Here is a 25,991-nt window from a genome sequence, read left to right as displayed (position 1 = left end):
GGGAGGAACGGGCGGGCCCGGTGCGGTGGGGAAGGGCAGGGCTCGCCGCCTCTTGCCAACGGAGGGGGCCTCCGTGCCCCCGGGGTGGGGGGGGAGCAGGGCAGGGCGCTGCGGGGGAGGCCGCCTCAGTTGCCCTCAGGCTAGTCTGGGGCCGCCCGCTGCCCCCAGCCACGCAGGAAGGGCAGGGCCCCACGGAAGGGTAGCCTTCCCCTCCCCCCAGCCCTGCGAGTTCGCACGTTCAGGCGGTGTAGGTGTTATTTACTTAAAAAGCTCTGTCTTGCCTTTTCTCTGCCCTGCCCAAAAAAAGCAGGGGGCTGTGAGGTGTGCGGAGGGGCAAGGAGAGGCCTGTTTCTTCTTGCTCCCACCCCCAGCTACGCAGGGACTCTGTTCTGGGCCTTTCTGGGTAGAGGGGAAGGTGGTTTTCACAGATTTCCCCACCAGTCGCTGTTCTCTTCTGAAAGCAGCGGTGGTCAGTCTTACCCCTGCTGTAATTTAGTTAATTGTGTCTTGGGGCAACGGGCTGTGTGGCTATTGGTAAAATATGCTTTGTAAACGAAAGGGTAGATAAGATTATGAAAAGCCTTGCATGTTGTTTGTCAGATTACTTTATCCTTTCTTTCTAAGGGCTTTGGGTACAACCAATAAAGTTTGGATTATGAACACTCAGTCATTGGTATATTTTCTGCTGACAGCAGCGTTTGATCTGTGCAGAGACTCATGAGGGTATGTGCCTCACTTCTGCAAGCTAAATTTATAGATTCTGAGCCTGTGTTGTTCAGTGGCAAGGTCCTTCATGCCCATGCTGAGCCCCTGTACCTGTGAGAGAGGTCTGCAATGGTGTGGGGTTTGTGCTGTTCAAACCTGCTGCCGGGTTGGGGTCTTGGAGAGCTGCTCTTGCACTGACTGTTGATGCCAGGCTGCGAAACTGGGTGCTGCACACGTCTCTTTGGAGGTGGCTGTGCTGTGTGCTCCACGTGTGCTCACCTGGCTCGCGCAAGCTCTGTCCTCAGTGTGCTTCATAAACTGCTCAGGAAGAGGAGCTCATTAGGCGTCTGAGGGTCAGCACTCTTCTGAGGTGACCGGGGGCAACATCATCTTTTTAGAGAGAAGCACATGGAGACAGCAGTGTTTATGCTTGGAGGCAGGTAGCGATTTAGTTTTGCTCTTTGAACACTCTCTCTTTTCAAAAACATAATAGCTGCTCAAAACATTCAGGCTTAAACAGAGTTGGTGTTCATGCCATATTGCCAATCGACCTGGGTGTTGGATGTGACTCTGCCAGCGCAGATTCTGGGTGTAGCATAGGTAGGTGCAGAGAAATCGCTCATCCTGTGCATTGTTCATGTTGGCGTGATGTAGAAAAGGGCGAAGCTTATGCTAGGAGAGGGGAGGCTGAGCTTGGGAAGACTTTAGGCAGGATTTGGGGAAAGTGTGAAGCTTGATCAGCTCAATAATTAGTCCTAAAACTAGGACTAGACCAATTAATGTTCCGATTCTTGCAGCACAATGCCGTGCCTGGGTAAAACATACCAACAGTGGTACGTCCGTCCTCTGTGGAGACACAGGCTGTGTCCATAACTGGAAAAAGAAAACTGGAATAGGATGTGGCTCCCACTGGCAGAAGAGTGTCTGATCCCATGTACAGGGCAGTCTGCTTTCTGCCTTGAGGAGAAGATCTGCCCATGTCTTGGGGCTGGAAGTTCAGCTCTTTGGATGCCTTCTGGCAGAGAAGGGTTTATTGTAAAGGTCTAGACCTTTGCCTGAGTATGAAGTATGTAGATTTTCAGTGGTAGGCAGTGATCCTTTCATCTTGGCAATGGAGAGAGCTTTCCATTTTTTTCACCTTTCTCAGTTACCTGGTAATTTCTATTATTTATGCATTGTTAGTGAAACCTCACTGTCTCCTAGTTCCCAGCATGGGCAGCAGCAGAGAGTTCAGTGTACACATCGTGCCGCCCAGACCAGTGAGCTTGCCGAGTCAGGTGCTGCCCATGAGGAGTTGAAACAGGGTTGAGGAAGGTAACATCAACTCTGGAGCAAGGAAGATAACACCATCTCGGCCTTGACTGTAGCAAAGGAGGGGAAGCTAATGTAGCTGAATAGCTGGGTAATGAGCTGTGGTGGGGATAAGCCACAGTGTGTGGAAAAATGTGGTGAGAGAGCCAGATGCTGGAGGAGGAAGCAGAGACATCCAAGTGGGAGATTCAGAACAGGTTCTTTGGGTTTGGCGGGACACATGGGTTCACAGATTGAGGAGAAATGGGTTCTGTTGGGAATATGGCTTTTTGGAAGAGGGGTAGTAAAATTGGCAGTAGATTCTAGCAAATATGGAAGAAATTGGATCAAGGAATGTTTCATGATATTAAGCAGAGTTAGTTTTGTGCAGGGGCAGTTAATGGTACTCGTTTACTTGAAAAAAGCTGGTGAAACATGAGAATGAAGATGCAAACCTGTGAGTGGGGATTACTGGGGAAAGACTTGGTAAAATACTGTTCGCTGAAGTTGAGATACGGAAGGACTTCAGTGTTTCAGATTTGGGGCATTTTCAAGTAGTGCAGGTTAGGTACGTAGACATGAAATGGGTTCGAGGTAGGAATCTAAGGAATATAGGATGCTGAAAGGTGGTTATAGATTTGTGGATTTGTAGAGAAAGAAACTGTGTTTCTACTGTGATAAAAGGGACGGGGTCGTAACTTTTCCCAATTTTATTAAATGGCAGGTGTCCTTATACCTTCCACTTGAATTCTTTTTTTGCATTTTCTCCTTACAGAACTAATTTTCTCTTTTTGTCTTTCCTCATGTCCTCTGAGGAATAAGGGAAAGACAGGAGAAGCAAATGGGTGACATTGTGGTGGTGTGATTAATTTCATGTCACACTTCTGAAGAGGCAGGGATTTATTTCTGGGTTACCAGACCCATCACCTCCACTGTCCTCCATTATGGAATTGCTTACATTAAGGTATCTGTTTTATAAACTGTCTGGGCAAGATTGATGCTATTTTAGGTTTTATTGTCCCATAAGGGTCTTGAGAGAATAAACCCCATGGATTTTAAGATCAGGAAGGACTGCCATGACTCAGTCTGGCTACAAACATTATCTGGTTTTGATTGCAAGACAACTCTTGGATAATTTTTCTGAGATTTGATATCTCCTTCCAGGGGCTTCCAAGAGCTGACTTTCCTGGAATTTACAGAACCTAATTGGAGAAAAGGAGCTCTCCTTTGGACCTAGAAAAACTGCTTTGAAGAGGAGACTGCAGCTTTCTGAACTGGCGTTAGTGCTGTTGCTAAAAGCAGAGTGTTTTTACAAGCTGGTTTTTGGACCCCGTTTCCTATCTGTCAGTAGGAAAGGTTGATAAGAAATGGAATTGTTGATGTGGTCATAGGATCAATGGTTCACAGATATCTTCTGTTGCTCAGGTGTCAGCAGTAGAGGAACAGCAAAGTGAGCCTGCCGCGAGTCTTACCTGCTCCTTTGTTCAGACTGTTCTAGACAGTTTTATTCAAACAAATGATTTTATTATCCATTTCATGCTGCTGCTTTGGGAAGCTGAGGAGCAGAAGGGAGACCTTGGAGCTCTTTGCAGCCTCAAGACAATACCACCACAGACTCATATTTGGAAGGTTACAATTTCGATAATTTTAATTTTCCAGAGAGTTTATTTCTGAGAGTTAGGCTATGTCCTTCTTATGACTGATTTCTAATTTTTAAGGTATATTATCATTTGCAGGGAGGTGCTTTCTGAAGCAGGCTGTCCAGCTGCTTAATCTAATGGCTGGATTATATTATGGCAATTGAAGTGAATGGTGAATAAAATGTGTGCTAGATGGAAGTGGAAGATAATTTTGGGCCAAGGTGGAATTTGGCTGCAGGTTGCCAATTGGATAGTCGTGTCTTTGAGTATTAACAGCAGTCCTAGAAAATTGAAGTTATTCAGTCTGTTTTTGCAGAGAAGTAGGCCTCTGCCCTTGCACCTTCTGGAACAACCAAAGCGTAAAGGAGTTTGCTGGTTTTTTTTTAATTAAGCTAAGTGTAGGGAGAGTCCAGCGTGTTCTGCGGTGTTAACACAGAATTACATGCCAGAACTTGCTTTCGCTGGGTGGGAGAGGTCTCGCCATGTTGTGAAGAAGCGCCCCCGAAGTTGTCCTGCGTGTCCAGGGAGGTGAAATGGTGCCTCTCCCGTGTTCTTGCCAAAACCCTCGGAGAAGACAGTTTCTCACCACATCTTTGCACACGTGTGCATGAGTTGTCAGTAGATCTTTATTTTTAGTGTTCTGAAAATGGATAAGCGTGGCCACACACAACAAATTAATTTCCAGTGTAGAAAAGCAAGAGCTCCTGCAACGTTCCTTCTCTTACAAGTTTTGTCACAGATTTCTCTGTTACCAGTGTGCTGTTAAATTCCAGCCTTGCCTTCTGCAGATTAGGCAGCATTTTAATTGTACTCCAGAAGGAAGAGTAGGGCTTTTTCCTCACTGAGGAAGTTTTGCAGCATCCAGATTCATTTCAACTGAGTTTACAAATTAAGAGTTACAAGTTTTGGTATATTAGAATGTATGGCATCCAGGCATATGTCCAACATATGCATCTTACCAGGCATATAAATATATACTCATCCTAAGCCACGACTTAATGCTGCACAGTGGCTTTGCTGGGTGATTGTAAGGTGTGAAGAAAGATGCCATGGAGATGGACAAACTTGTCCTTGTATATGGCTGACAGTGGTGTGGGTTGGTTTGGCATAGCGAGGGTGGGTTCGGCTTTTGTGTCCCTGCTGGGTTACACTGAGTGATGAAGGCCGTGGTCACCAGGCTTCGGTTAGTCTCCAAAACACTGGTGTGAAATATTAAAATCTTAGTACATTTATGTCACCTGCAATCTCTGGGAGAGCTGCCTGTCTGGCTGTAGCTGTATAAACCCAGCACTCAGTGTGTTGTGTTAGGGTACCCAGTGCATAATAGATATGGATTTCTGGAGTTTAATAGCTGTTTTCTTCCATTTGATTTTCAGAACGGTTGTAGCTAGGTTTGTCTTGTGTTAATAATGATGAATTTTTTAGAGAATTATGTTAGAACTTCTACTTTCTGGCAGTGGTTTGCACCGGGTGTCTCTTGCTGAGCCTTCTGGATGCCAGCTGAACAGTGAAGACGGTTTGCGGTGTGTTGCCTGCTCGATGGGAACAGCTGATCATGGGGATTTCCTGAAGAAATAGTTATGTGCCATGTATGCTGGTTTATTCTTTGGCTCTGGTAACTGTTCCTGCCTCTAGGAATTGCATGATCAGATCAATTAAAAACACATAACTTTTACAGATGGTAGGTACAGTTCAGCTGTCTGAGTTCTAGCTAAATCACTCTCTGTATGTGAACTGTAGGAGTCAAATCGGCTGAACGATTGGCCTGTCAGTACTCTGTGTGTACTAATTAATGAGGAAAACAACTGTGTCACTTAGCAGTAATTAGGAAGGTAGAACTTTCCAGAGGACGCTGACAGTTGACCTGATGTCAGATGTGACGAGCCTGCAGTAGTGCTGAAACATTGCCCTTTGTGAGCCTTCAGTAGGAGTTACCTGGTGTTGCCTGGATCTCAGAAATGGTGGTTTTGGTAATCAATTTCTTGGAAAATACTGTCCAAAGCTCCAGCGATAGGAGCTTTAGTTTTGTTAATGCTCTTAGAAGAAAAAGAATTGCTTCCCGTTGAAGTCCTTGCAAGTACTCTGGCTTTGGCTTTCGGTCAGACCTAAAGAGATGTGCCTCCAAAAAACTCCACCGCCTTTCCTGTGCTCCCTGCTTGGCCTGAACTGTCAGGGCGGGGAGGAGATGCCAAGATGCCAGCAGAAGAATATTGTCATCAGTTTGTTTTGGTATGTGTGTACTGACAGGTTAGTTTGGCAATTCCTGGTTACATTTGTAGCCATTTTTATTTGATTGTGTCAGGAGTCTTCAGCAAGGATGTCCACTGTGATTTGTGGGAGGCTGGGAACTGTGGCAGGAGAAGTCACAGGTGTAGGAAAGTGGCAGAGCCTGCAATAGGCTGCTGGGGCTTGGGTGCCTCGCTGGTGTCGCTGTCCACTGCAGTCACACAGTCTCATCCGAGATCAGTCTCAGTGTTTTTGTGTTAGGAAGAGTTTTCCCTTTGCTCTGTGTGCTGTGGACTAGCTTAGTTTGGAAAAGATGAGGGAGAGTCCCTGACTTTGGGGGAGAAGTGGGAAGAGAAGAGCTTTCAAAGTCGACTGTTCTGTATAAAATCCCTTAGGAGATGGAGTGAGGAACGTTCCCATCACTGGCAGCTTCCTGCTGCTGGAGAAGGTCCCAGCTGTTCTGCCCCAGGTACATGTGCTGTTGCCAACACTAAAGTTTTGCAGAGGACAGTTGCCCAGCTAGGCTGAGATGGTGGAAACCTGTAGAGGGTCTGTGTAAGCTCCACTAAAATTTAGCTGTTACAGGTCTGAACAAAAATGAAGACTTAACTGTGACAGAACTTATGCTAGGACAGCATGTGGGTACCAGTGATACTGCCAGGGCAACCTGGAGATTGTCAGGCATGATGTATGCTGCTTTCTACATTTGTGAAGCGGGAGAGTTAAGTTTTCCCCAAGGCTGTGGAGATTATCATAAAATAGGGAGTTACAGTAAAACCGTTTCGTGGTCAGTCCTGTGACTTCATATAGGCTGTGATGCTCATTACAAGGGATGACTTCTTCATTGGCAGGAACTGCAAGGAATTCAGGGGAGGAGTTGGTGAAGCTGATGAAGGAAGAACCAGTCTCAATTTTAGGATGTTGCTAGTACAAAATTACTCCAAGATGTTTCTTCCAGTTCAACTAAACCTGTCAACTGTCTTCCCTAGTGACTGGTCATGTCTTGTTTTGAATTAATCACAACTGTTCCTGTTTCTTTTTTAAGAGAATGTTGAGGTCTTCATATCATGATTTGTTATTTCTCCACAGCCGGACACAATCAGCTATTTAAAAGAAGTCCGGAAAATAATTTTGGTGGAAAAAAGTAGTTAGAGCAGACTGTGCTGTTCAAAAAAAAATACCAAGAGAAAAGTTTGATTTCAAACCTCAGCTTTTTTTTAACTCAGATTTTAAAATCTGCTTTTCTATTGATGTTGTCCCTTTAGTAGGTAAATGGTCTTCAGGAAAGGATGTAATATGTCAGTTTTGTTAATCCAGGCTTGTTTCTATTTCAGCTATAAAATCATAGAAAAATATAGGTTGCAAGGGACTTCTGGAGGTCATCTGTTCCATACTCATATTGCTGCAGTTCCAGCATCATGAAAATACACAAATAAGATTTATTTTGTGAGACAGAACATATTTTTTATAGAGTTGGTTACTATTATTTCTTCTTTTAAAGGTAAGCTGGGTTTTGATTAATGTTGGCTGCTAGTAGGCTGTACTGTAGTATTTAAGCATGTCTTGATCTTTTAATTTCAGTGGTGTCTATCCAGTACTAGATATTCTCCAAACTCTGAAGAAGTGAGCACTCCTTCCCTGGGAGGCTTACAGGCAAGGGATAAATGGGCTATGTGAAGGAAATAATAATCAATTTTATCTGAAAATTGTAATGCTTCCTCTCACTAATAAAGCATGTTATACACTCATGATTTCAGAGGTTGAGTTTGAGCCGTTTACTGTGAAAGGTAACGTCTCACTTGCAGTTGTGGATAAAAGAAAGGAATGACCTTTTGATTCCAGACTACTTACTGTAATTCTGGTCTTCTCAGCTGACAGAGGGCTTTTCTTTTTTCAAAATTAACTGGCTGCTGTCTGTCTTAGCCTGTTTGCAGTCTTAGTCTGTCACAATCGCCGCTGGTAATGAGCTTACATGGGGAAAGTAGAAGTGAGAGGAAAGTCTCTAGACCCATTTGACCAATTTGTGCATCTCGCTTTCTCCTTGAGGGGAAGATGTGGTTGTCTGGGGCAGTCTATCTGGAATTGATAAAGCAACAGAAATATTTTCTTGGTTCTTTGAGTTTGGCTTGGTGCAATTTGGGGCCTATCTTATTCCTTGGGGCCTATCTACCTCCAGGTAGCAGAGGGACTGCTCTCTGCTACCTGAATCTGAGTTCAGATGGGTCATCGGTAATGATCATGTTTATGTGGTGTTGAATGTAGTTCACTGGGTTCATTCTGTCTGGATGAACTTGGAACTACTGGCAATATACTGCTGATACTGAGGGCAAGTTGTGCTGGTAGCAGCAATCCACAGGGAGGCCAGTGTCAAGCAGTACTCCTGTTCTTGGGTGCATTATTTATACTCCAGACCTTATCCACAAAGGTCATCACTTGGATAGCACTTGCAGGTTCCTCGGGACACCAGTCTTCTGGGAAGCTCTTGGCTTCCAGCTCACTGGGAGTCTGTATGAGTGCTGCATCATACTGGTGCAACTTCTTAGGTTTAAGGTTCTGAGTGAGTAACCATGTGCTTGAGAGAAGCTCTGTGCCAAAAACATTTCAATTTAAAAGGAGGAAAAAAAAAAATTCCGGTATCTCAGTGATTCTTGACTTGTAAAATTCCCCTTTTTTTTTTTTTTTAGAAGCTAAGTAGGTGTTTAAAAAAACTAATTTGCATAGATTTCTTAGCTATGTTTTGTTGCTGCTTGCTGTAAGTGGATACATCTGGAAGGACAGAGTGCATAGGAAATTCCTGTACTAATTGGGTATAGGTGCTGTAAGTATGGGTACTTCACAAGAAATCAAGTCCTCCCTGGGGATGGGGGTTGCCATTGAGATTAGAGCGCATTGTAAGGATGATAAAATCCCTTTTTAAAAAGGAAGGGGGTAGTAACAGTGGTTTAAATTAAAATGTGTTAAAAATCAAGTTCAAAGTAAACATTGAGAGGCTTTTTACCGTTTTATGGAACTTTAGGCATAAAAAGTCTGGCTTGGCAAGCTAAGCTGTACAGACAATAGGCTACTGTTAGAATAATTCAAACTTTTAAGAACTGATCTCTTTTAATTAATAGACCTTCCAATTAAAAAATTCCTATATGGTGATAGCACAATTGTTTTTGTCTCTTGACTGGGGCTCTCAGGCACTCCTGTGGAGTAATTATCAGTAGTACATGCAGTGCTGTATTTGGCTGTGTTCTTGGGATTTTTTTGTATGCAGGATGAACGGAGGTCCTATGGAGTGCTCTTGATAAGGATGCTGTGTAAGAGATTAGCTAGTTATCAGTTTATTAATACTTAAACTGCATTTTTAAGGGTAGGCCTATGTGGGAAAACAAAGCACTGAAACTTTTGCATGGTGCTTGTTTGCTATAGCTACCATGTGAGCGCTGTTCGGTAATGTCTTCCCAAGGGGTGTCACCACAAGTGCTAAAACAGAAGACCTGTTTTTCTGTCCCTGCACAGGCAAGCCTTAGCACTGGACAGTGTGTATCAGACAATAACTGGAAGCTTTGTCTTCCCCTCTCTGTGACCTCTGGTATATTGCCTAAAAGCTCATGGTTATGTTTCCTAGTTAAGACCTTCTCTACCAGAGAAATTAAAATTTTCAGAGGTGCATTGTGTTTTTTGGAGATGCTCAAGACTACACTGGACATGGCAATCTGACCTGATTAGATCTACTTTGATTAGATTATTTTCAGCAGTCTCTCCCAATATAAATTATTCTGTCATTAATGCAGGAATTAATAAATTACATGTTCTGTTTGGATTCTGCAGAAATAGAACTCATCCTTTATAACAAGCTCAGGACACTCATCTCATCTAGGTGTAATTGCTACTCATACTGTAGGCTTTCTGCCTTGAAACTGCAAGCTAAACTGACTTTTGCATGAGCACACCTGTTCCCGTTATTTGTCCATATTTGTGTCAGTCCCTTCTGTCAAAGAGCTTGGATCCACTGCAAAATTATCCCTCTCTAGGGGCAGTGAAAGCAAAATATATACAAATTCCTTAGCAGTTTTGAGCAGAGGGAGTGAGAAGCTTTCAGGCAGGGTGAGTTTGTATGTAACTTTGTTTGCTTTAAAACCAAATTATCTGTGCAGACTCTCTCCTCTTCCTGTATGAAGAACAGTAGACAATAATACCTACCTTCGTAAATAGGCATTGTGTGCCATTCTTAGAAGCTACAGTCAATGATTTCCTGAAAAAGCCTTTCTCTGAGCAGTCTGTTACAACATACAGCTTGTGCTAGGCTGGAGCTACGTGACAAAAAATATCCGCTGTGAAATTTGATATATCTTTAGATAATGTGATTGATTTTTCTTTTTTATTATTTTTTTCCATGCTGAAACTGATGCTGCTAAGCTGGGTGAGGTGGAGCAGTTATGTGTTCTTTATTGATACCAAGTTGTGCTTAAAAATTAAAATTGCTAAGTCATCTTAGACATACATAGGTTCAGTTAATTCCTACACAAGGAATATTGGGCAGAGGAAGTTAGCCAGTGCATCTCCTGCCAGAAGCACATGGAATGAGGAGAAACAAAAACACAGTGATTAAACTTTGAAGTCTAATAAATTTCACTGTACTAAAAGTGTTCTAGTAAACTTGCATGCTCTGTTAATGCCTGAGTACATTTTTGGAATATACATCTAATTTCTAAGTCTGAGAGTCATGCTACATAAATGGTTTGAGGTCTTAGATGATTGCTGCCTAACCTTCTGAAAGTGTGTTTTGTTAGAGTACTAACGTTTTGTCCAGGAATAGACTTTTTTTTTTTTTTTTTTTTAGTAATGCTTCATATTCTTCCGTTAGCTGAACACCTGGCTGAAGTGCCACGTCCTTCCTTTATTGGGCTGAAGCCTCAGTCACACCTCTGTTGTGGACTTTGGAGCAGTGCTGTGTCCCTTTTTAGCCTTGGGGCTGGATTGCCGTAACCCTGTCTACCTGGAGCTGCCTTCAACACCGTTGGTGTGTCAATAGGTCAAAAAATAACCCACGCTGCCAAGGTCTGTACCACCTGAGGAGGCTTAGTCCACACCAGAAAGAGACCTCACGTACAGTTCTGCCTCCAAATGCAGAACCAGCTGCTGGTCAAGCTGTGACACGGTGAAGGACATCAGACCTGTGTCCCCCAGGTCCTCCACCATCTTCATAGCCAGTGGTTCTTGCTGCGGTCCTTGCAGCAGCCTGAAGTACTGCAGACCTCCAATTAATGACAGGATACTGCTAATAAAGCAGGGGTTTGCTTCTAGAATTTTCTTCTGGTGTGACATATCCTGATAGCCTAAGCTAACTGCTCTGAGCAGATTTCTAGGTCTTTCTGATTAATGGGACTATTACTTCCTCCTGCAGTCTGGCAGTTGCCCATTTTCTGTGAAGGGATAAGATCGCCATAGCAAATAAATACATTATATTCGTTCAGATTATAGCATTGCCCACTGATTGAGCACCTTTCTATAAACAGGGCTGTATAGTCTCTGCCATATGCTACACACCAAACAATACTCTTTCATGCTCCAATACAGCTTCCTTCCTTTTAAGATATTTTGAAAGCTGACAAAGAGATTCTTGTATTCAAATGTTTAGAAGTGTGTCAGCTTTCACTCGTGGTGAAAGATTTGAGAGGTGCCAAGGCACTATTTTTATTTTAGGCAGGACAATACTTTGGTCTGAAATTGTAGTAAGTTACTGTTGTCTTAAATATTCAGAAATGAGAGTATTTGTTTCTGACATACAGTAACTTTCTCTTGAGTTATTTTGACTAGTCTGAATACTTATAAAACTTAACAGAAGTTTTGCAAAAATTGCATTATAAGGAGGAAGAGGTGGAGGTGCTTACCAAATCCTTTGGACAAGCAGAATGCAAAGAAACATCTTTAGATCATTGCAGCAGAGTCTTTCTTTTGTGTTTGGATAAAGCGTCATAATCCAACACAGATGCCCTGTCTTTTGGACAGTCAGATTTAATGTCTTGACTATAGAAAGTTGTGACCAAAACTGGTGCCCCATCCCAGCAGAACTCTTCTGGATGCCTTGGTTTGTTGTGAAGTCTTCTGAGCATCCTAAAGCCATTTAATCCCTGAATGGTTCCTGGTGACTGACCTCTATGAGGTCTTCCCAATGTCCTTTCTTGTCTCACTGCTAGTTGGGGATGTAGTTTTCCTCATGATTGTCTAATTAGTATGGATGTAGCTTATCATTATAAATGTCCTACATGTTCTGGAGAATGCTATTGTCTGTGCTAGGACTTAATTGCATTGTACAGTGTGGTGCTGCTTTTTTTTTTCCTTGAGTAAGCCCAGAGACAAAACCCAGTGGTTGCCTGTTCTGTAAGTCTTGCTCACTTTCAAGTGGGCACTGGGTTATATGTAGAAGGTATCTGTTGTGGGATGGTAGGATGAGATGTGTGTGCAGGAGGGCTTGAACAGAGTAGCAAAAGCCTTCTTCAGAATATGTAGAAATGAGAAAAACATTGTACTATGAAAATCCCCAGAGTGATGTTCAGACTTCAGCAATCTTATCTTTGGATAATGTTTTGGTCCTGATGCTGCTTTCAGGTGAATACATTTAAATTTTTATTTTGTGGGGAAAGCAGCATGAGGGATTATTTTCAAATGCTGCTAAGCTGTTTTATACAAGCCTGTACAGTAATATACAAGTGGGAGGGTGCTTAAAACTGAGAAGATCCATGTTCTGACACAGTATCTGGATTTCTCTGCTCTCCTCCAGAAACCTGCTCCTGAGCTGACCAGCCTTGCTTTGTACATAAATGCTTCGGTTAGTACCTGCATTTTCCAGACAGAAAGGGCAGAGTAGTGTTCAGTTCAGGGTTTTTTTTTTTCCTTTCCACAGAATGAATCAACGTAGCCAGGCAAACCTTTATGTGTGAGCACATGAAAGGCTTCAGTCCCTTTAAGAATTGCAGATAAATCCTGAAGTTCTGATTTAAATGAACACTGGTGTTTCTAGAAGTTTAAACTTCAGGAAGTGCTTAATTTCGGTTGCACAGGTGACCTTGTTGATCTGTCAGCTCTGTTTGCAGCATTGTTTATTAGTGCATTGCAAGAGGTGATAGTTGTGCAACCTCGAGTGAATGAAGTGTTTTGGTTACATGGGATGGCTCAAGACTTCTTCCTGGATGGGGGAGAAATTGCAGCTGATGGCTGCTGCTTTCACTCTGGAGCTGAAAGGAAGGAGACTGCAGATACAGAGTATGTTGCATATCTTCCTTTTTGGAAAGTTATCTTTGCAACTGTAAGTTGGAAACTACATGCTGAAGTTGCAAGGGGCGGGGCGGGGGGGGTGGGTGTTACTTTTGCTAGTGGGGCCAAGTGGTCCTGTCCCTTGTGAGGGAGAGCAGACAAATTGTTTTCAAGCTCTGACAGATGATCCCAGGCCTGTGGCTGGGCTCCAGCCTCTCCTCAGCAGCTTTTAATGATTAACTTAAATATTTTTATAGTATCTTGAGATTTTAACCTCTGGTTTATTTTCTCTCTGCAGGTGGAAGAATCTGAGGCCTTTATCCTCTGTCCAGCTTTGCAGTTTGGGTAGCCTCTGATTTCAGACATCTCATCATTTTCACCTGCCAACCTGTCTGATATGTCGGGACCCGTGCCGAGCAGGGCCAGAGTTTACACGGATGTGAACACACACAGACCCCGGGAGTACTGGGACTATGAGTCGCATGTTGTTGAGTGGGGGTAAGTCTCTGGGCTGCTTATGGATGTCCCTGGACAAGGATCAATCCCTGTAGTGTCCTGCATAGTGGTGCATGGGGGGATTTCAGGCACCTGTGCTGCATTAGGCTTTTTCGTGCTCCTTGGCAGATGTCTAGTGTGCATGGCAAGTGTTAGGATCACAACTTGTCTTCAGAAAAGTGTTTCTTGTCAAAATTTTAAATCCCCAGTGATGCAGGAACATTTTTAGCAGCTTCCTTAAGAGTTTGGTTTGAAGAATTTTTGCCAGGTAGTCAGGAAACATCCCCTTTCGGAGGGGAGAAAATCTTTTTCTGAAACAATCTAAACAGCCCTGGGTGAGAACTGAAAAGAAGTGAAAAGACATCTGAGTTGCTTCTGACTTGGATGGGTGAAGAGACTCAGCAGACTTAAATAGGTACATGCTATTTTGTGACTTGTTGCTCAGCTCTCTGCGAGTGACTGGAAAAGACATGTCTGCTTCTTTTTGAAGGAAGAAGGTGTCTAAATTGGGCTCATGACTAAACCGTCCAAGAATCAGACAGCAGTGATGCCAGCTTCATAGCTCTGCGTTCCTGCTTTTGTATAGCAGGGCCCAGACTAAGTTCTGCGCTCAACTTTGTTGCAATTCCTGGTTTCTGAAATGTATACAGTCTTCTGAGCATAAGTGGTGTTTTGTGCCTAGTCTGTTTTTAAACAGGCTAGCACTTAAATTTTTGGTCTTACTGGCTTTGCTGATTTTTAACAACGTTACACAAGGAAAAATGTGGCTTCCAAATATAGAGGGACCAGTGGAAGGGATAGCTCAAGTTTGCTGATGCTGAAATGCATAGTTGGGCTTATGTTACCTACTGCAGAAGAAATAAGTTCTGGATTGAATCTAACTTGGGTGAGTAGAAGCTCCCTATTTCTCTCCTAATTCTTAATCATGATGTTCAGGAGATGTAAGACACTAGTTAATCCACCTTGTCTGGAAGGTGAGGCAGTGATTTAGTGTTAAGGATTAGTTTGTAAATTGTGATGGAAATGACTGAGCTCTTTGTAACTCTTAACTTCTATCTCCACAGAAATCAAGATGACTACCAACTAGTTCGAAAATTAGGCCGAGGCAAATACAGTGAAGTGTTTGAAGCCATCAACATTACAAATAATGAAAAAGTAGTTGTTAAAATTCTCAAGGTGAGCTTGGGATTGGGGAAAAGATAAAATCTGTATTGAGGTAATCAGGAGGCCAGGAAGTGCAGCGTATGGTCTAAAACATTCAATGGTCTAAAACATTCAATGGTCTAAAACTGAAATCCTTAAAGCCTAGCTTTGGAGTGTCATTCAGTGAAATGGTCCATCATTTTGAGCCTCCTAAGAGAAGCCCTAGACTTAATAATTAAGTCACATCTCTGCCTGTAAGGAATTAGCCTCTATCTTAAAGAAGTCCTGATGTGCAACACATTTTACTTGGAGCTAAGCAACACTTCAACAGCTGACTAGAAAATTCTCAGCTTCTCTAACTGCCAGTGCCCTGGCATGCTGTCATGTGCATAGAGGCCTATGACCTAATGGGATCATTGTCTTTTAAGGCCACTGATTAGATTTAGGGACTGCTAACCTTAAAATTTTCATTTCTGCTCTGCATGTTCCATTGCACATGTAATATCCTTCCAGATTGAGAAAGGGTCTCCTGGATGCTGGTTATTCCACAGCCTTGATTGGTGAAATACCTTCATTTAGTGGCCCGTAGATAGCTCATGGACTTCTCGTAGTTACACATTTACCACATGCCAGTTAAGAAGTTTTGGACTATCAGATCATGTTCAGACAGCTTTAAAAAATATATGTCATCTTCCTAACTGTCATTCACATGAAACTAATGTTTGTAGCTGTCAGGGTTGTATGGTTAGAAAGGAGATGGCAGGTATTTGAGCCCTTACTGGAATGATGCATAGTCAGGTAACAGCAAGATCTAGCTGTTTGAACTTAACTTGCAAAGACTCTGATGTATTTTGCTGACTTGCAGTCACCGACTTTTGTCATCTGGATGTTGAGCTGTCTATTAGCCTCACTTTACTGGAGTGCTTTGTCTTACACTTTGGGTTTTTATTCTTCAGCCTGTTAAAAAGAAGAAAATCAAGCGTGAAATCAAGATCTTAGAGAACTTGCGAGGCGGTCCCAATATAATCACTCTTGCAGATATAGTAAAAGATCCTGTGGTGAGTATGGAAGGAACTTAAAGGGTATGCTGGGGTTATGGGTGAAATTGCTGTGTTTGACTTCAGCTCTGATCTAGCTTTTTGTTTTCCCCTGCTCTTAAATCCTGCTTTTGAATTGCTTAATCAGATCAGCTCTTAATCTGATTAACTTCTTTTAGAGGGCCCTTCCCCCCCCCAGGTCCCTTCAGCCCCTCACTCTGTAAGGATGAGATACCAGTGAACTGAGACAAGTTAATTCATTCTACAAACAGTGCTGGCAGGGGCTGCAGGCTTTGGCTTTGGTTTCTCTGAGGGGAATCATAAGTATGTCTGAGGCAGAGGGGCTTCTAGCAGTTTTAGGAGTAAAAATGGTTTAATTAATTATCCTAAATGAAAACATATTTTCTCAACTTAACATGGCTGAACGCTTTTCTCTCTGTTTTAGTCTCGGACACCCGCTTTGGTTTTTGAACATGTAAACAACACAGACTTTAAGGTACAGTGTGGGACGTGAACTTCTAATGTTTTCCGTTTGAAAGCCACTTGTAATGTTTTTCTGGGGAAAGGCAAGTACGTAGGGGACAGGCAGGTTATTTAATCGTTTCCTTCCAACATAGTAACTGTCTTTAAAGGTAAATACACTTGGCACAGAAGTTTGTGATTAGTCCTTTGGTACCATTTTGCCACAGAAGTTACAAGATGAGAATCCAGATTCCAAGTGGTATTCTAGTATTCTAGCCTTCGGAGCAAATTAATCTGTTATCTTGTGGACCATCAGTGCCTGCCTTTTTGAAACATTTTTGCTTTTATGTTCAGTGTAGAACTATTTATTGGAACCTCTTTAAATGTGGACAGCTGTTTCTGTGGCTTTCCATACTTCTGGGAAAAGGGATTTAAATGTTTCTTTGTCCCCTTCCCTACTGACCTGCCTCAGGAGAAGAATGGCTGTGCAATGCCATCTGGAATAGCTGCTTAATGTTGCAGAGCACCCTTGGTCTTTCTGAGACCCAGTCTGCAGGCATAATCCATTGTGCTGGTAGTGGGTGAGTGCAACCTGAGGGAGTTAGTGACAGGAACCAGAATGTACTGTCTGAGCAGAGCTGGAAGTAAACTATGTATGTGATTTGAAAGGGGAGAGGAACAGACTGATCGGAGTAACTTGGGAAAGTTTTACTGCTCCTTCAAATAGGTTTGGAGAACCACAGCAGCAGAGAACAGGGCTGAGTTGTTCTGGATTGGCAGGGATGTGATATTTTTCTTGGGTGTTGAACACTGATATGATGTGTTTGTATCCCACAGCAATTATACCAGACATTAACAGATTATGATATTCGATTCTACATGTATGAGATTTTGAAGGTAAGTTGGTGTTTTGCCATTTTATCGGTTTATTTCTAGGATTTGCACTCAACTAATCCTATGGACATGGTTATCATGTCACTAATGGGGAGGAAGGGAAGAGAAGGCCTATGGAAGAATTGGGCAGAAAAATAGATATCAAGGCAGTATGAGTTGTTCAGCCTTGTTTCTGCAACGAATTCTAGTCCTTTTTTCTGAGACTAGCGGAGCCTTTGGGTACAATGAGATAACTTAAGATCCTAAATCAAATGTACATATAGCTTCTGAAAACAGAAAATTGTAAGCTGTTACTGCCTGGTTTTGTGCTCTAATGTAAATGTGAGTCAAATTTATTTGCCCATTCTTCTGAAAAAAGTGTTTTTTCCTCAGGAGTCTGGAGAAGGGGAGGCTTGCTTTATCAGTAGTGCCTAGTAACTATGCTCTTAGGGGCTCTGAAATTCCATCTTTATGAGGAAGCACATGATGTGAAGTCAAAACACTTCTGTTGCTGGGACCTCCCTTTGAGGGGGACTCTAGAAGTTTTCTGTGGTCAGCGAGTCTAGTCCAGGATATAACACTAGACAGTAAAGTCTTGCCATCTAGTTAGACTTGGTATATGTGGAAATACTTCTGAATATGATTGAACTTGAAAGGTTCTTGTGACTCCAGCATCTGTTTCTTTGTATGTTACCTACAGGCTCTAGATTATTGCCATAGCATGGGAATCATGCACAGAGATGTCAAACCTCACAACGTCATGATTGACCATGAGCACAGAAAGGTAATGTGGGGTGACTGGAGGGCAGGGAGAGGTCCTACTTCTCTCTTGGTGAACTAGGATCCCTTTTGGGTACTCCTGTGTAGTGGTACTAGCAGATAAGGGGGACTGCACTTCCATCATGTGGAGAAATGTGAAATGAAATTTTATAAGCTGCTTTTCTTAATTTTTATGGGTTACACATAACCATAAACAGGGTTAGTAAGGAGACATTTTTTATTTAGACTGGTTGGTGATATGAGTTTGTGGAGAGTGTCTAAACAGATACTCTGATCAACGTCAAATTAATTGGAAATAAAACACTTGTAAATGAAGCTTCAAACTAAGTTCACCAGTAGTGTCATTCAGCCAGTGGAGAGCTGGAGCATCCCTTGAGCCTTTTTTCTTTTTCTCTCGTTTCTAGCTTAGACTAATAGACTGGGGTTTGGCTGAATTCTATCACCCCGGCCAAGAGTACAATGTCAGAGTGGCTTCCAGATACTTCAAAGGACCTGAACTCCTTGTAGATTATCAGGTAAGAATCACCAGGATTTATCACTGACTTCTGTGTGGAAATTCTGTGTCATTTCAAGGTAGCAAACCTGAAATTCAGATATCTAGACACCTGAAGCTAAAGACAGTCCATTCTAAAATGTATTGCAGAAAGCAGTGGCTATAAAGCCACTGAATTAAAGAAACTAATGAGTAGTCTCAGGACCTGTGGAAGAGCCGCAGAACTATCATCATGGATCTTGGAATACAAATGTTGAATATTTTTAGCAAGGCTGCGTTTGCAGTAAGGTACAAGATTGAAACAAAGCCCTTGTGGAAAGAGCTAGTACTGCACAAACTTCTAAATTAAGTTATAAAAACATCCCCATATCTGATGGCAGTTTGCATTATGGAAATGCTGTGGGCTGGAAATAGCAGTGTTACTGGTGACTTTCAGATTGTGCTGGTTCTAAATGAAGGCACTTCCTCACTTGCCCATGTACCTTGTGGAGTCCACTCCTTTTGATGCTTGTTGTGATGCTTCCCTTCTCAACATGTGTTTCTCAGTGATTCATAACATTGAAGTCTGTGGTGAAAATAGAAAAAGGCACTGGTCTTTAATATCTTTATCAACAAGGATGGAAATAGGATACCTGCTGTTCTGCTAATTGCTGTATCCCAGTTTGAGTAACTGGAACACTGAGCTGAACAGTCATCAGTGATGAAGATGCATGAAGATATTTCAGTCTGTTCCCAGCATAATGTGGCCGCGTTTGTATCACTGGAGGGAGGGGGGACCCTGTTAGTATTGGGACTCTGTTCTGCTTAATTCATTAGAAATTGAATTGTCCTTCTGGTTTTGTACAGATGTATGATTACAGTCTGGATATGTGGAGCTTGGGTTGCATGTTGGCTAGTATGATATTCCGAAAGGAGCCATTTTTCCATGGCCATGACAACTATGATCAGGTGAGAGCTGGTCATGTACAATCTCTGTTCTCTTAGCACAGTGAAGGTTTCCTGCTTACACTTCTATTGAGGGATCCGAAGAAGAATTTAAGCATTTCTCTAATGGCTTCTTTGCTCAATTTGAAGCCTCATTCCTTTTCTCAAGTGTGCAAGATTATCTAACCAATTCAATAGAAATAGATTTATAGTGCTTTGTGCTTACGAGCTCCTCAGTAGGTATCTGGAAAAAGTTATAACAATAGTTATATTAAGGCTGGTGTGTTCTGCTACATAGATTGACTATTCCTGAGGTTATGTTGCGTGGAAAGCCCCTGCCACTCTCCACCTTCCCTCCCCTCTGTATAGAAACTCTGAATTTGGTACAGTTTTATATAGATTCTTAAATCTTTGATGTGTTGCCTTTAGGCCAAAATTGTTATACTTAAACCTTTAACACGTGCTCTGCATCTGACTAACATGCAAACATTCAAGAACAGTGACCTATTCTCAAACCTTCATTCTAGAACCCTCCGTGGTGGCTCTTCACCCTTCACGTGCAACTTACAGAGTTTCTGCTTTTTTGACCAGTTATTCTTGCCTCCACCCCCGAAGGTTTTGAATATTTTCTTGCTACAAAGGGAGTTAGTGTTGCAAGGTCTCAAGTTTTAGTGATGTTAGGGTATGCAGCTCCCTCCTGGCTGCCTTGAGTTACTACGTTCTGACTGTGAGCAGAGGCATGTTCACCACGCCTGTGATTGTATGTGGCCAGGGAAGTCAGAGCAACGAGATGACCCTGTGGCTGCTGGTTCAGACCACTGAGACCAGGTTCAAGCTCCCAAGGGAATGTGCTGCTGTATCTTCACGCAGGCTCTGGCATTATCATACCCTCACAGTAGTGACTTATTTTTCTGTTTGTTCCCAGCTGGTGAGGATAGCCAAGGTGCTGGGAACAGAAGATCTGTATGACTACATTGACAAATACAACATTGAACTGGATCCACGTTTCAATGACATCTTGGGCAGGTGAGCCAAGGTCCAGAGTAGCTCATAAGCTCTTTATTACTGGGACAGCTACTGCTTTGTCAACAGACCTTGAAGTTAACAAAAACTTACACTTATGAGAGAAATCAGAGCCAAGATGCTTGAGAACTGTCACTTCGTGCCTTTGATCCCTTTTGCTAGTGTTTCCCATGGTCCTTTATCTGGAAATGGACTTGAGGAGAGGTTTTTAAATGTCATCTAGGCAATAAATGAACTGCCGGAGCATAAAGCATGAAGGGCAAATGCTCTCACCAATATTCTTGGGGAAGAAAAAGCAAAATGGTGTTTCTCAGAATTACAGTGCAGAAAATCAGGTGCTGCTTAAGATGGCATTTACATATCTTTTGCCTCATGGAGTTATTTTGTGTGACACATACTGATGTTGGGGGCATGAGAGAAGAGCAGAAGCTGGGATTTTAGGCCCATAGATCCATTCTGAATTTGAGTCCTCATGCTGTCCGGGGCTGTGGTGGCTGTGCCACCGCGTGGAGACACGGTGTACTGCTTTGTGCTCTGGTGCAGCACAGCCCTGTTGCTGCCGCACCAAGCAGCGGCCCCTCTCGGAGATGGACATCTGTCGCAGTTCTTGCTCTTTAAAAAAGTGAATTTTGGCATTGATGTCCTCTGCCTAGCCTGATTTGGGTGTCTTTTTCTACAGACACTCCCGTAAGCGATGGGAGCGCTTTGTTCACAGTGAGAACCAACATCTGGTGAGTCCAGAAGCTCTGGATTTCTTAGACAAGCTGTTGCGATATGATCACCAGTCACGACTCACAGCAAGAGAAGCCATGGAACACCCCTACTTCTGTAAGTATCAGCTGCTGTCATCGACTGCTGTCCAAAGACTTCTTCCTCTGCCTCTGGGAAGTCTCCATTCCTGTAGGTTGTTCAGATAGGAGCTAAGAACAGCAACATAATAAGCCTGGTCTTTGCAAATAATTGCACTGGAGCTGAGGCTGCTTGTCTCTGTGGTGGATAAAGTAGGCCACTGCCACCTACACCAGCCAAGGAAACAAAGTGTTATATGCCCGTGTCGGGCCAGTGAATCAGCAGCGCTGTGTTAAAGAAGCTTTGGTGCTAAACCCATGCTGATTTCAGCAGGTGTCTGGGTACACAGAATCTTGCATTTTGATGAAACCAGATAACTCTGGTTTGTTGAGAAACAGGCCCTTTTAACTCCTTTTGTTGCTAAATGTGTACCTTAGCGAATGGTATATTCAGGCCTTGATTTTGCAAGCAAAAATCTAATTTTCACTAGTAAATGTTTTTAAATGCTTGCTGTTTTTCACAAATCATGATATTTAGGTTCTTGAAACGGCTGTAACAATGCAAAATATGAGTATTTGCTCACTTACATTTTTTTTTTTCCCTTGGTGCTGAATGGACTTGTGTAGTTAACAAACAGTATAGATCTGTGCTGTGCCTGTGCCAAATGTTCAAGTGAAATGTTTTGCAAATACGAGAATTAGTAAAGCTTGAAAGCTTGGAGTGTGAAAGTTGGACAAACAGCTAAATTAACTTGTGTCCAAATAGAGATACAGGTGGTACTGAACTCGGTGTGAGGAAGGGCAAAATTTGGAATTCCCTTGTCTGATGCAGTAGGCTTGGGAGGCAGAAAGGGGTTGTCTCTGTTCAGATGGTAGTGTAATTTACCTGCGGCTAAAAATAAAGAGTTGGTGAGTAAGTTGGGAACATATTACAGAAGACAACAAGCTCCAGTGACACTCATTACGACTCTCAGGCTGCTGTGGGATGCGTATAGAGACATGACATACGACTGTAATTAGTGATAATCTTTCTGCTTGCTACACCCATTTTCTGGGTTTGGCTTTATGCGATTATGCAGTTGCTTAGCATAGAAGGGAGATCAACTTCACCTTAATTTCCTTCAGCTTTTCCTGTCAAGCAGTCCTGCTGAACTCCAAAGCCTATCATTTAGGTGATTTTTCACTGATAATTTTACCTTGGTACCTTCTTGGGTGCTTCCCACTGGAGTTGGTGGAAACTTCTGTGTTCCAGTAGATGATGGTTGATATTACTTGACATATGCAGCTTGCCAGGACTGGCTGAGCATAGAGGTCGCAGGCAGTCGGCGTGCTTTGGCTGGCTGGCTGGCAACATGGCACCTAAGGGTAGTGTGCTCTTCCTAGATCCCATTGTGAAAGACCAAGCTCGGATGGGCTCGTCCAACATGCCGGGTGGCAGCACTCCTGTCAGCAGTGCGAGTATGATGTCAGGTCAGTTCTACTATCGACTCTTCTTGTTGTGTGGCATTTTAAAGCATTTACATGCACTGTGTGGATGTGAGGATCCAGGAGGGTGAGTTCTGCAGGTGGGGCATTAGGTCATCTCCTGGGACTGATGACAAGGGCAAGGAGGGCTATGAAGAAGTGGGTGGGAGAGCATGATAAATAAGGCCTCGCTGCAGCCTGACCTGCTTTTCTGGTCTGTTTTTAAAAAGTGCTTTGCCGTTGGATATTTTGGCAGCAGTTTGGAGGACAGTGATCCTGCCACACATCTGCCCGGCAGTGACACTTGTATGTATACAAATCTGCGCTCTTTTTGGAGGCTGCAAAGAACAGTGACAGATCTTTAATCTCAGCTTATTTTGGCAGCTCTGAAAATGTAACAAAGCGGCAGCAAACTGACCTGCAAAGATACTAATTCATTTACGAAGCTCAGCTGTCCTGGATAGCAATGCACTGGTTTCACTCTAATTCCTGCTTACTTGTCTCTCTTCCAGGGATTTCTTCAGTGCCAACACCTTCACCCCTTGGACCTCTAGCAGGCTCACCCGTCATTTCTGCCACCACCACTCTGGGGATGCCCGTTCCAGCTGCTGCAGGCGCTCAGCAGTAGTGATGGGCTCTGTCTCCTGCTGCCTGAGCTGAGTCAGGTGGGGAAGAGGTTTCCCCCTCCACCTCTCCTCAGGACGCAGCTCGTGCCTGGCAGGGGAAGGGAGGGGATGAACGCTTTGGAGGCACCGTGTCTGAACTGTTGCTTGTGGATTTATAGTAGTTCAGTCATTATATACAAAATTATTATAGGCTGATTTTTCTTTTTTTACTTGAACTTTTCGTAACTCAGGGGATTCCCTGAAAATACCTACAGATGGAATATTTCTCGGACAGTTTTTCCCCCCCCACCCCCCCAAAAAAGTACTCTTCATTTAAGAACAAAGATGAATCAACAGCATTTCCAAGCTCTTGCATCCTGCTGGAAATCTCTTCATGTTCCCACCATTACTCCTCCATGAGCCTACACCTTGGGGGATTGTGCTGTTCTCCAGAGACTACCAAACCAAGTCTTCGTGAGGCAGGGGAGGGGGATTCTTAAAGTACACTCACTTTAACCCCATGTCCTGCATATGACTCAGCCGGGGTACACTGAGGAGACAATTCCAGCATGGAGAGGTGGTATAAGCTTAAAAGGAGTAAGTGCAGATAATGTCTGAAACCCTAATTGGATTGAATCATGTCTCTTGAGGAGCCAACCAGAATGCCAACTCACCCCCTTGCATGTAATTTTAGTCTTAAAAGATGGAGTTACTGATCCAATTGGAGTCCTTGCCACCTCCTTGGAAAGGCGCTCCTGTAGAGTGAGCTGTACTCTAATCAGCCCCTTTCTCATGGAGGGTTCTTCCTGCCATTGCTTGGATCTCTGGAATTAGTTTGTTATTGGGTATATTGTTTTTAAATTGTTTATATAGGTTTCAAGCTGGTGGCTACTTAAAGCTGGAAAAATCAGACTGCGCCAAGTCCGATATCACATCTTCACCCACCATCCCCTCCCTCACGTGCCATGTGGTGAGAATACCAGTTACCTCACAGTCTTGTAAATATGCACTGAGAGGAAGGAGCGAGCAGATGTTAACTTAAACTGAAATGGTAGATCAGTAATTGTGGACAAATACTATCATTGACAACGGAAAAGCACCCTTGTTACAGCCCTGCTACCCCTTGCTGTGTATATATACTTTGTCCTTCATATGTGAAAGATCCAGTGTTGGAATTCTTTGGTGTAAATAAACATTTGGTTTTATTTATCGAGGTTAGATTTAAGTTCCCTGTGTAGAGGCCTCCCTGGGGTGGTGGTACACTTAGACGCAGGAATGGCTGACAGCCCCGAGCGTACTGGGGAGGCTGCGTCCCTCTTCACACGCACCTTGCATGGTGAGCTGTGCAGAAAAGCCTTACACAAACGTCACAAGCCAATGTATCTCCTGGGAGGAGGATCTTTTGCCATAAAACCAAAAAACCCTCCTCTTCTGTCTCAGCCCTGATGGAGGGGGAGTTGAGATGCTGAACCAATTCTTAGTTTTTTTGTGTGTGTCACCATTAGTTGGATTTCAATGACTTGTTGTCAGTCATGTAATGCTTGTGGGGCTCAGCAGGAGCGGCTGTAAGCACGAAGGCACGTGTCCCTCCCGTGACTTCCACCGTAAAGCTATCGCAGCGGTTCCTTGTCCTGGACATTGAGTGCTCTTCCCGTTCCTTGGCAAGTGCTGAAGCCTTGGCCTTTGGCTCCTGCGTGTCCTCTGAGCACCCATCGCTCATTTGCTCTTCTTTGCGGGGGTGATGGTCACTTAATTCCATGTTACTTTGGTTAATTTTGCAAGGCAGGATGGAGCCTGTGGGCTAGGTTAAACTGACTGAAGAGAAATGGGGCAGCAGAACATGAAACAGCCCCTTTCTGTGCGGGTCACTGGTAGGGGTGCTGAGGTTTTTCATGTGCACCAGGGTAGCTTTCTCCTCCATGACTTCATCCAGTGGAAATACCTTGTGCTTAATCTTTTATATCCTGGAATGATGTGAAAGTTGGATGGTGTCGACTGTTGTTAACCTTGATGTGCTGTAACGTAAAAAGCACCCGCTGTGACAAAAATACAGCTTGTGGTTGATTTGCAGTAGGTGGTGAGCTCTGCAGGACGTTTAACGCGGTTCTTTTCTGTTACTTCAAGGGAGGGAGGTTTGCAAACCTGAGCGCTTGCTGCTCCCCCCGAGCTTAAAGAGGTGGATGAGCCGACGGTCCCCGTGCCCCTCAGCCCTCGCACAAAGAAGCACGAAAGCCTGCCCGTGGAGGGACGCGGCGAGCCCTCGCACGAAGAGCTGGTCCTCTCGGCCATGAAATTCAGAGGAGTTTCTTTAAGGGGGGGCTTATGGAGGCAGCAGTGGCACTGGTGGACGTGTTATCTACCCCTGACTGCGCTGGGAGGAAGCTGTGCTGTAGAGGTCTAGCGTTTTTGTGGGTTTGTTGGTTTTTGTTTGGTGTTTTTTTTAATAAAACCGTTGAAACAAACGTCGCGGCCCGGTAAGCGGCGCTGGGGGGTGGGTGTAAAGGGGGCGACAGCGTGCCGCGCCGTTCCCTCTGCGCATGCGCAAGGGCGCCGCGCCCCCCCTTCTGCCCACGTGGTGCGCTTCTAGGAGCGGCGCCTGCGCGTTAGGGCGCTGTGACGTGCCGCCCGCGCGCCGGCGAAGGAAGGGCGGGGGGAAGCGGGCGGGGGTGGGACGGGACGGGACCGGACGGCGCGGGGAGCGCGGACCCCCAGCCCGGTCCGGTCCGGTCTCCGGCCCGGTATGCGCCGCAGCGCACGGGAACATGGCCCGGCGGAGTCCGCCGCGCAACGGTGTCGGCGGC

The 25,991-nt window shown here is 43.9% G+C and overlaps 1 protein-coding gene across 4 annotated transcripts; it reads left to right on the top strand.

The window, feature by feature from the left end:
- The first annotated feature begins 3,813 nt into the window (after positions 1-3,813).
- On the top strand, positions 3,814-24,403 carry CSNK2A1 (casein kinase 2, alpha 1 polypeptide). 4 transcript variants are annotated; one of them, XM_010569418.1, is made up of 13 exons: positions 3,814-5,224; positions 13,402-13,601; positions 14,663-14,774; positions 15,698-15,799; positions 16,224-16,274; positions 17,078-17,137; positions 17,814-17,897; positions 18,298-18,408; positions 19,233-19,334; positions 20,236-20,336; positions 21,013-21,161; positions 22,505-22,591; positions 23,098-24,403. In XM_010569418.1, the coding sequence occupies exons 2-13, from the start codon at positions 13,501-13,503 to the stop codon at positions 23,211-23,213; spliced, it is 1,176 nt and encodes a 391-aa protein (XP_010567720.1). In that variant the 5' UTR covers positions 3,814-5,224; positions 13,402-13,500; the 3' UTR covers positions 23,214-24,403. The 4 variants fall into 4 exon arrangements, with proteins under 4 accessions (XP_010567720.1, XP_010567722.1, XP_010567721.1 ...); XM_010569420.1 differs by lacking the exon at positions 3,814-5,224 and adding an exon at positions 5,293-5,316; XM_010569419.1 differs by lacking the exon at positions 3,814-5,224 and adding an exon at positions 10,710-10,869.
- Positions 24,404-25,991: the final 1,588 nt, after the last annotated feature.

This window comes from Haliaeetus leucocephalus, unplaced genomic scaffold (assembly GCF_000737465.1).
Source record: "Haliaeetus leucocephalus isolate CR32 unplaced genomic scaffold, Haliaeetus_leucocephalus-4.0 Scaffold273, whole genome shotgun sequence".
NCBI lineage: Eukaryota > Metazoa > Chordata > Aves > Accipitriformes > Accipitridae > Haliaeetus > Haliaeetus leucocephalus.
Note: the sequence above shows the minus strand (reverse complement) of the source record. Positions and strands in the feature narration are given on the sequence as shown.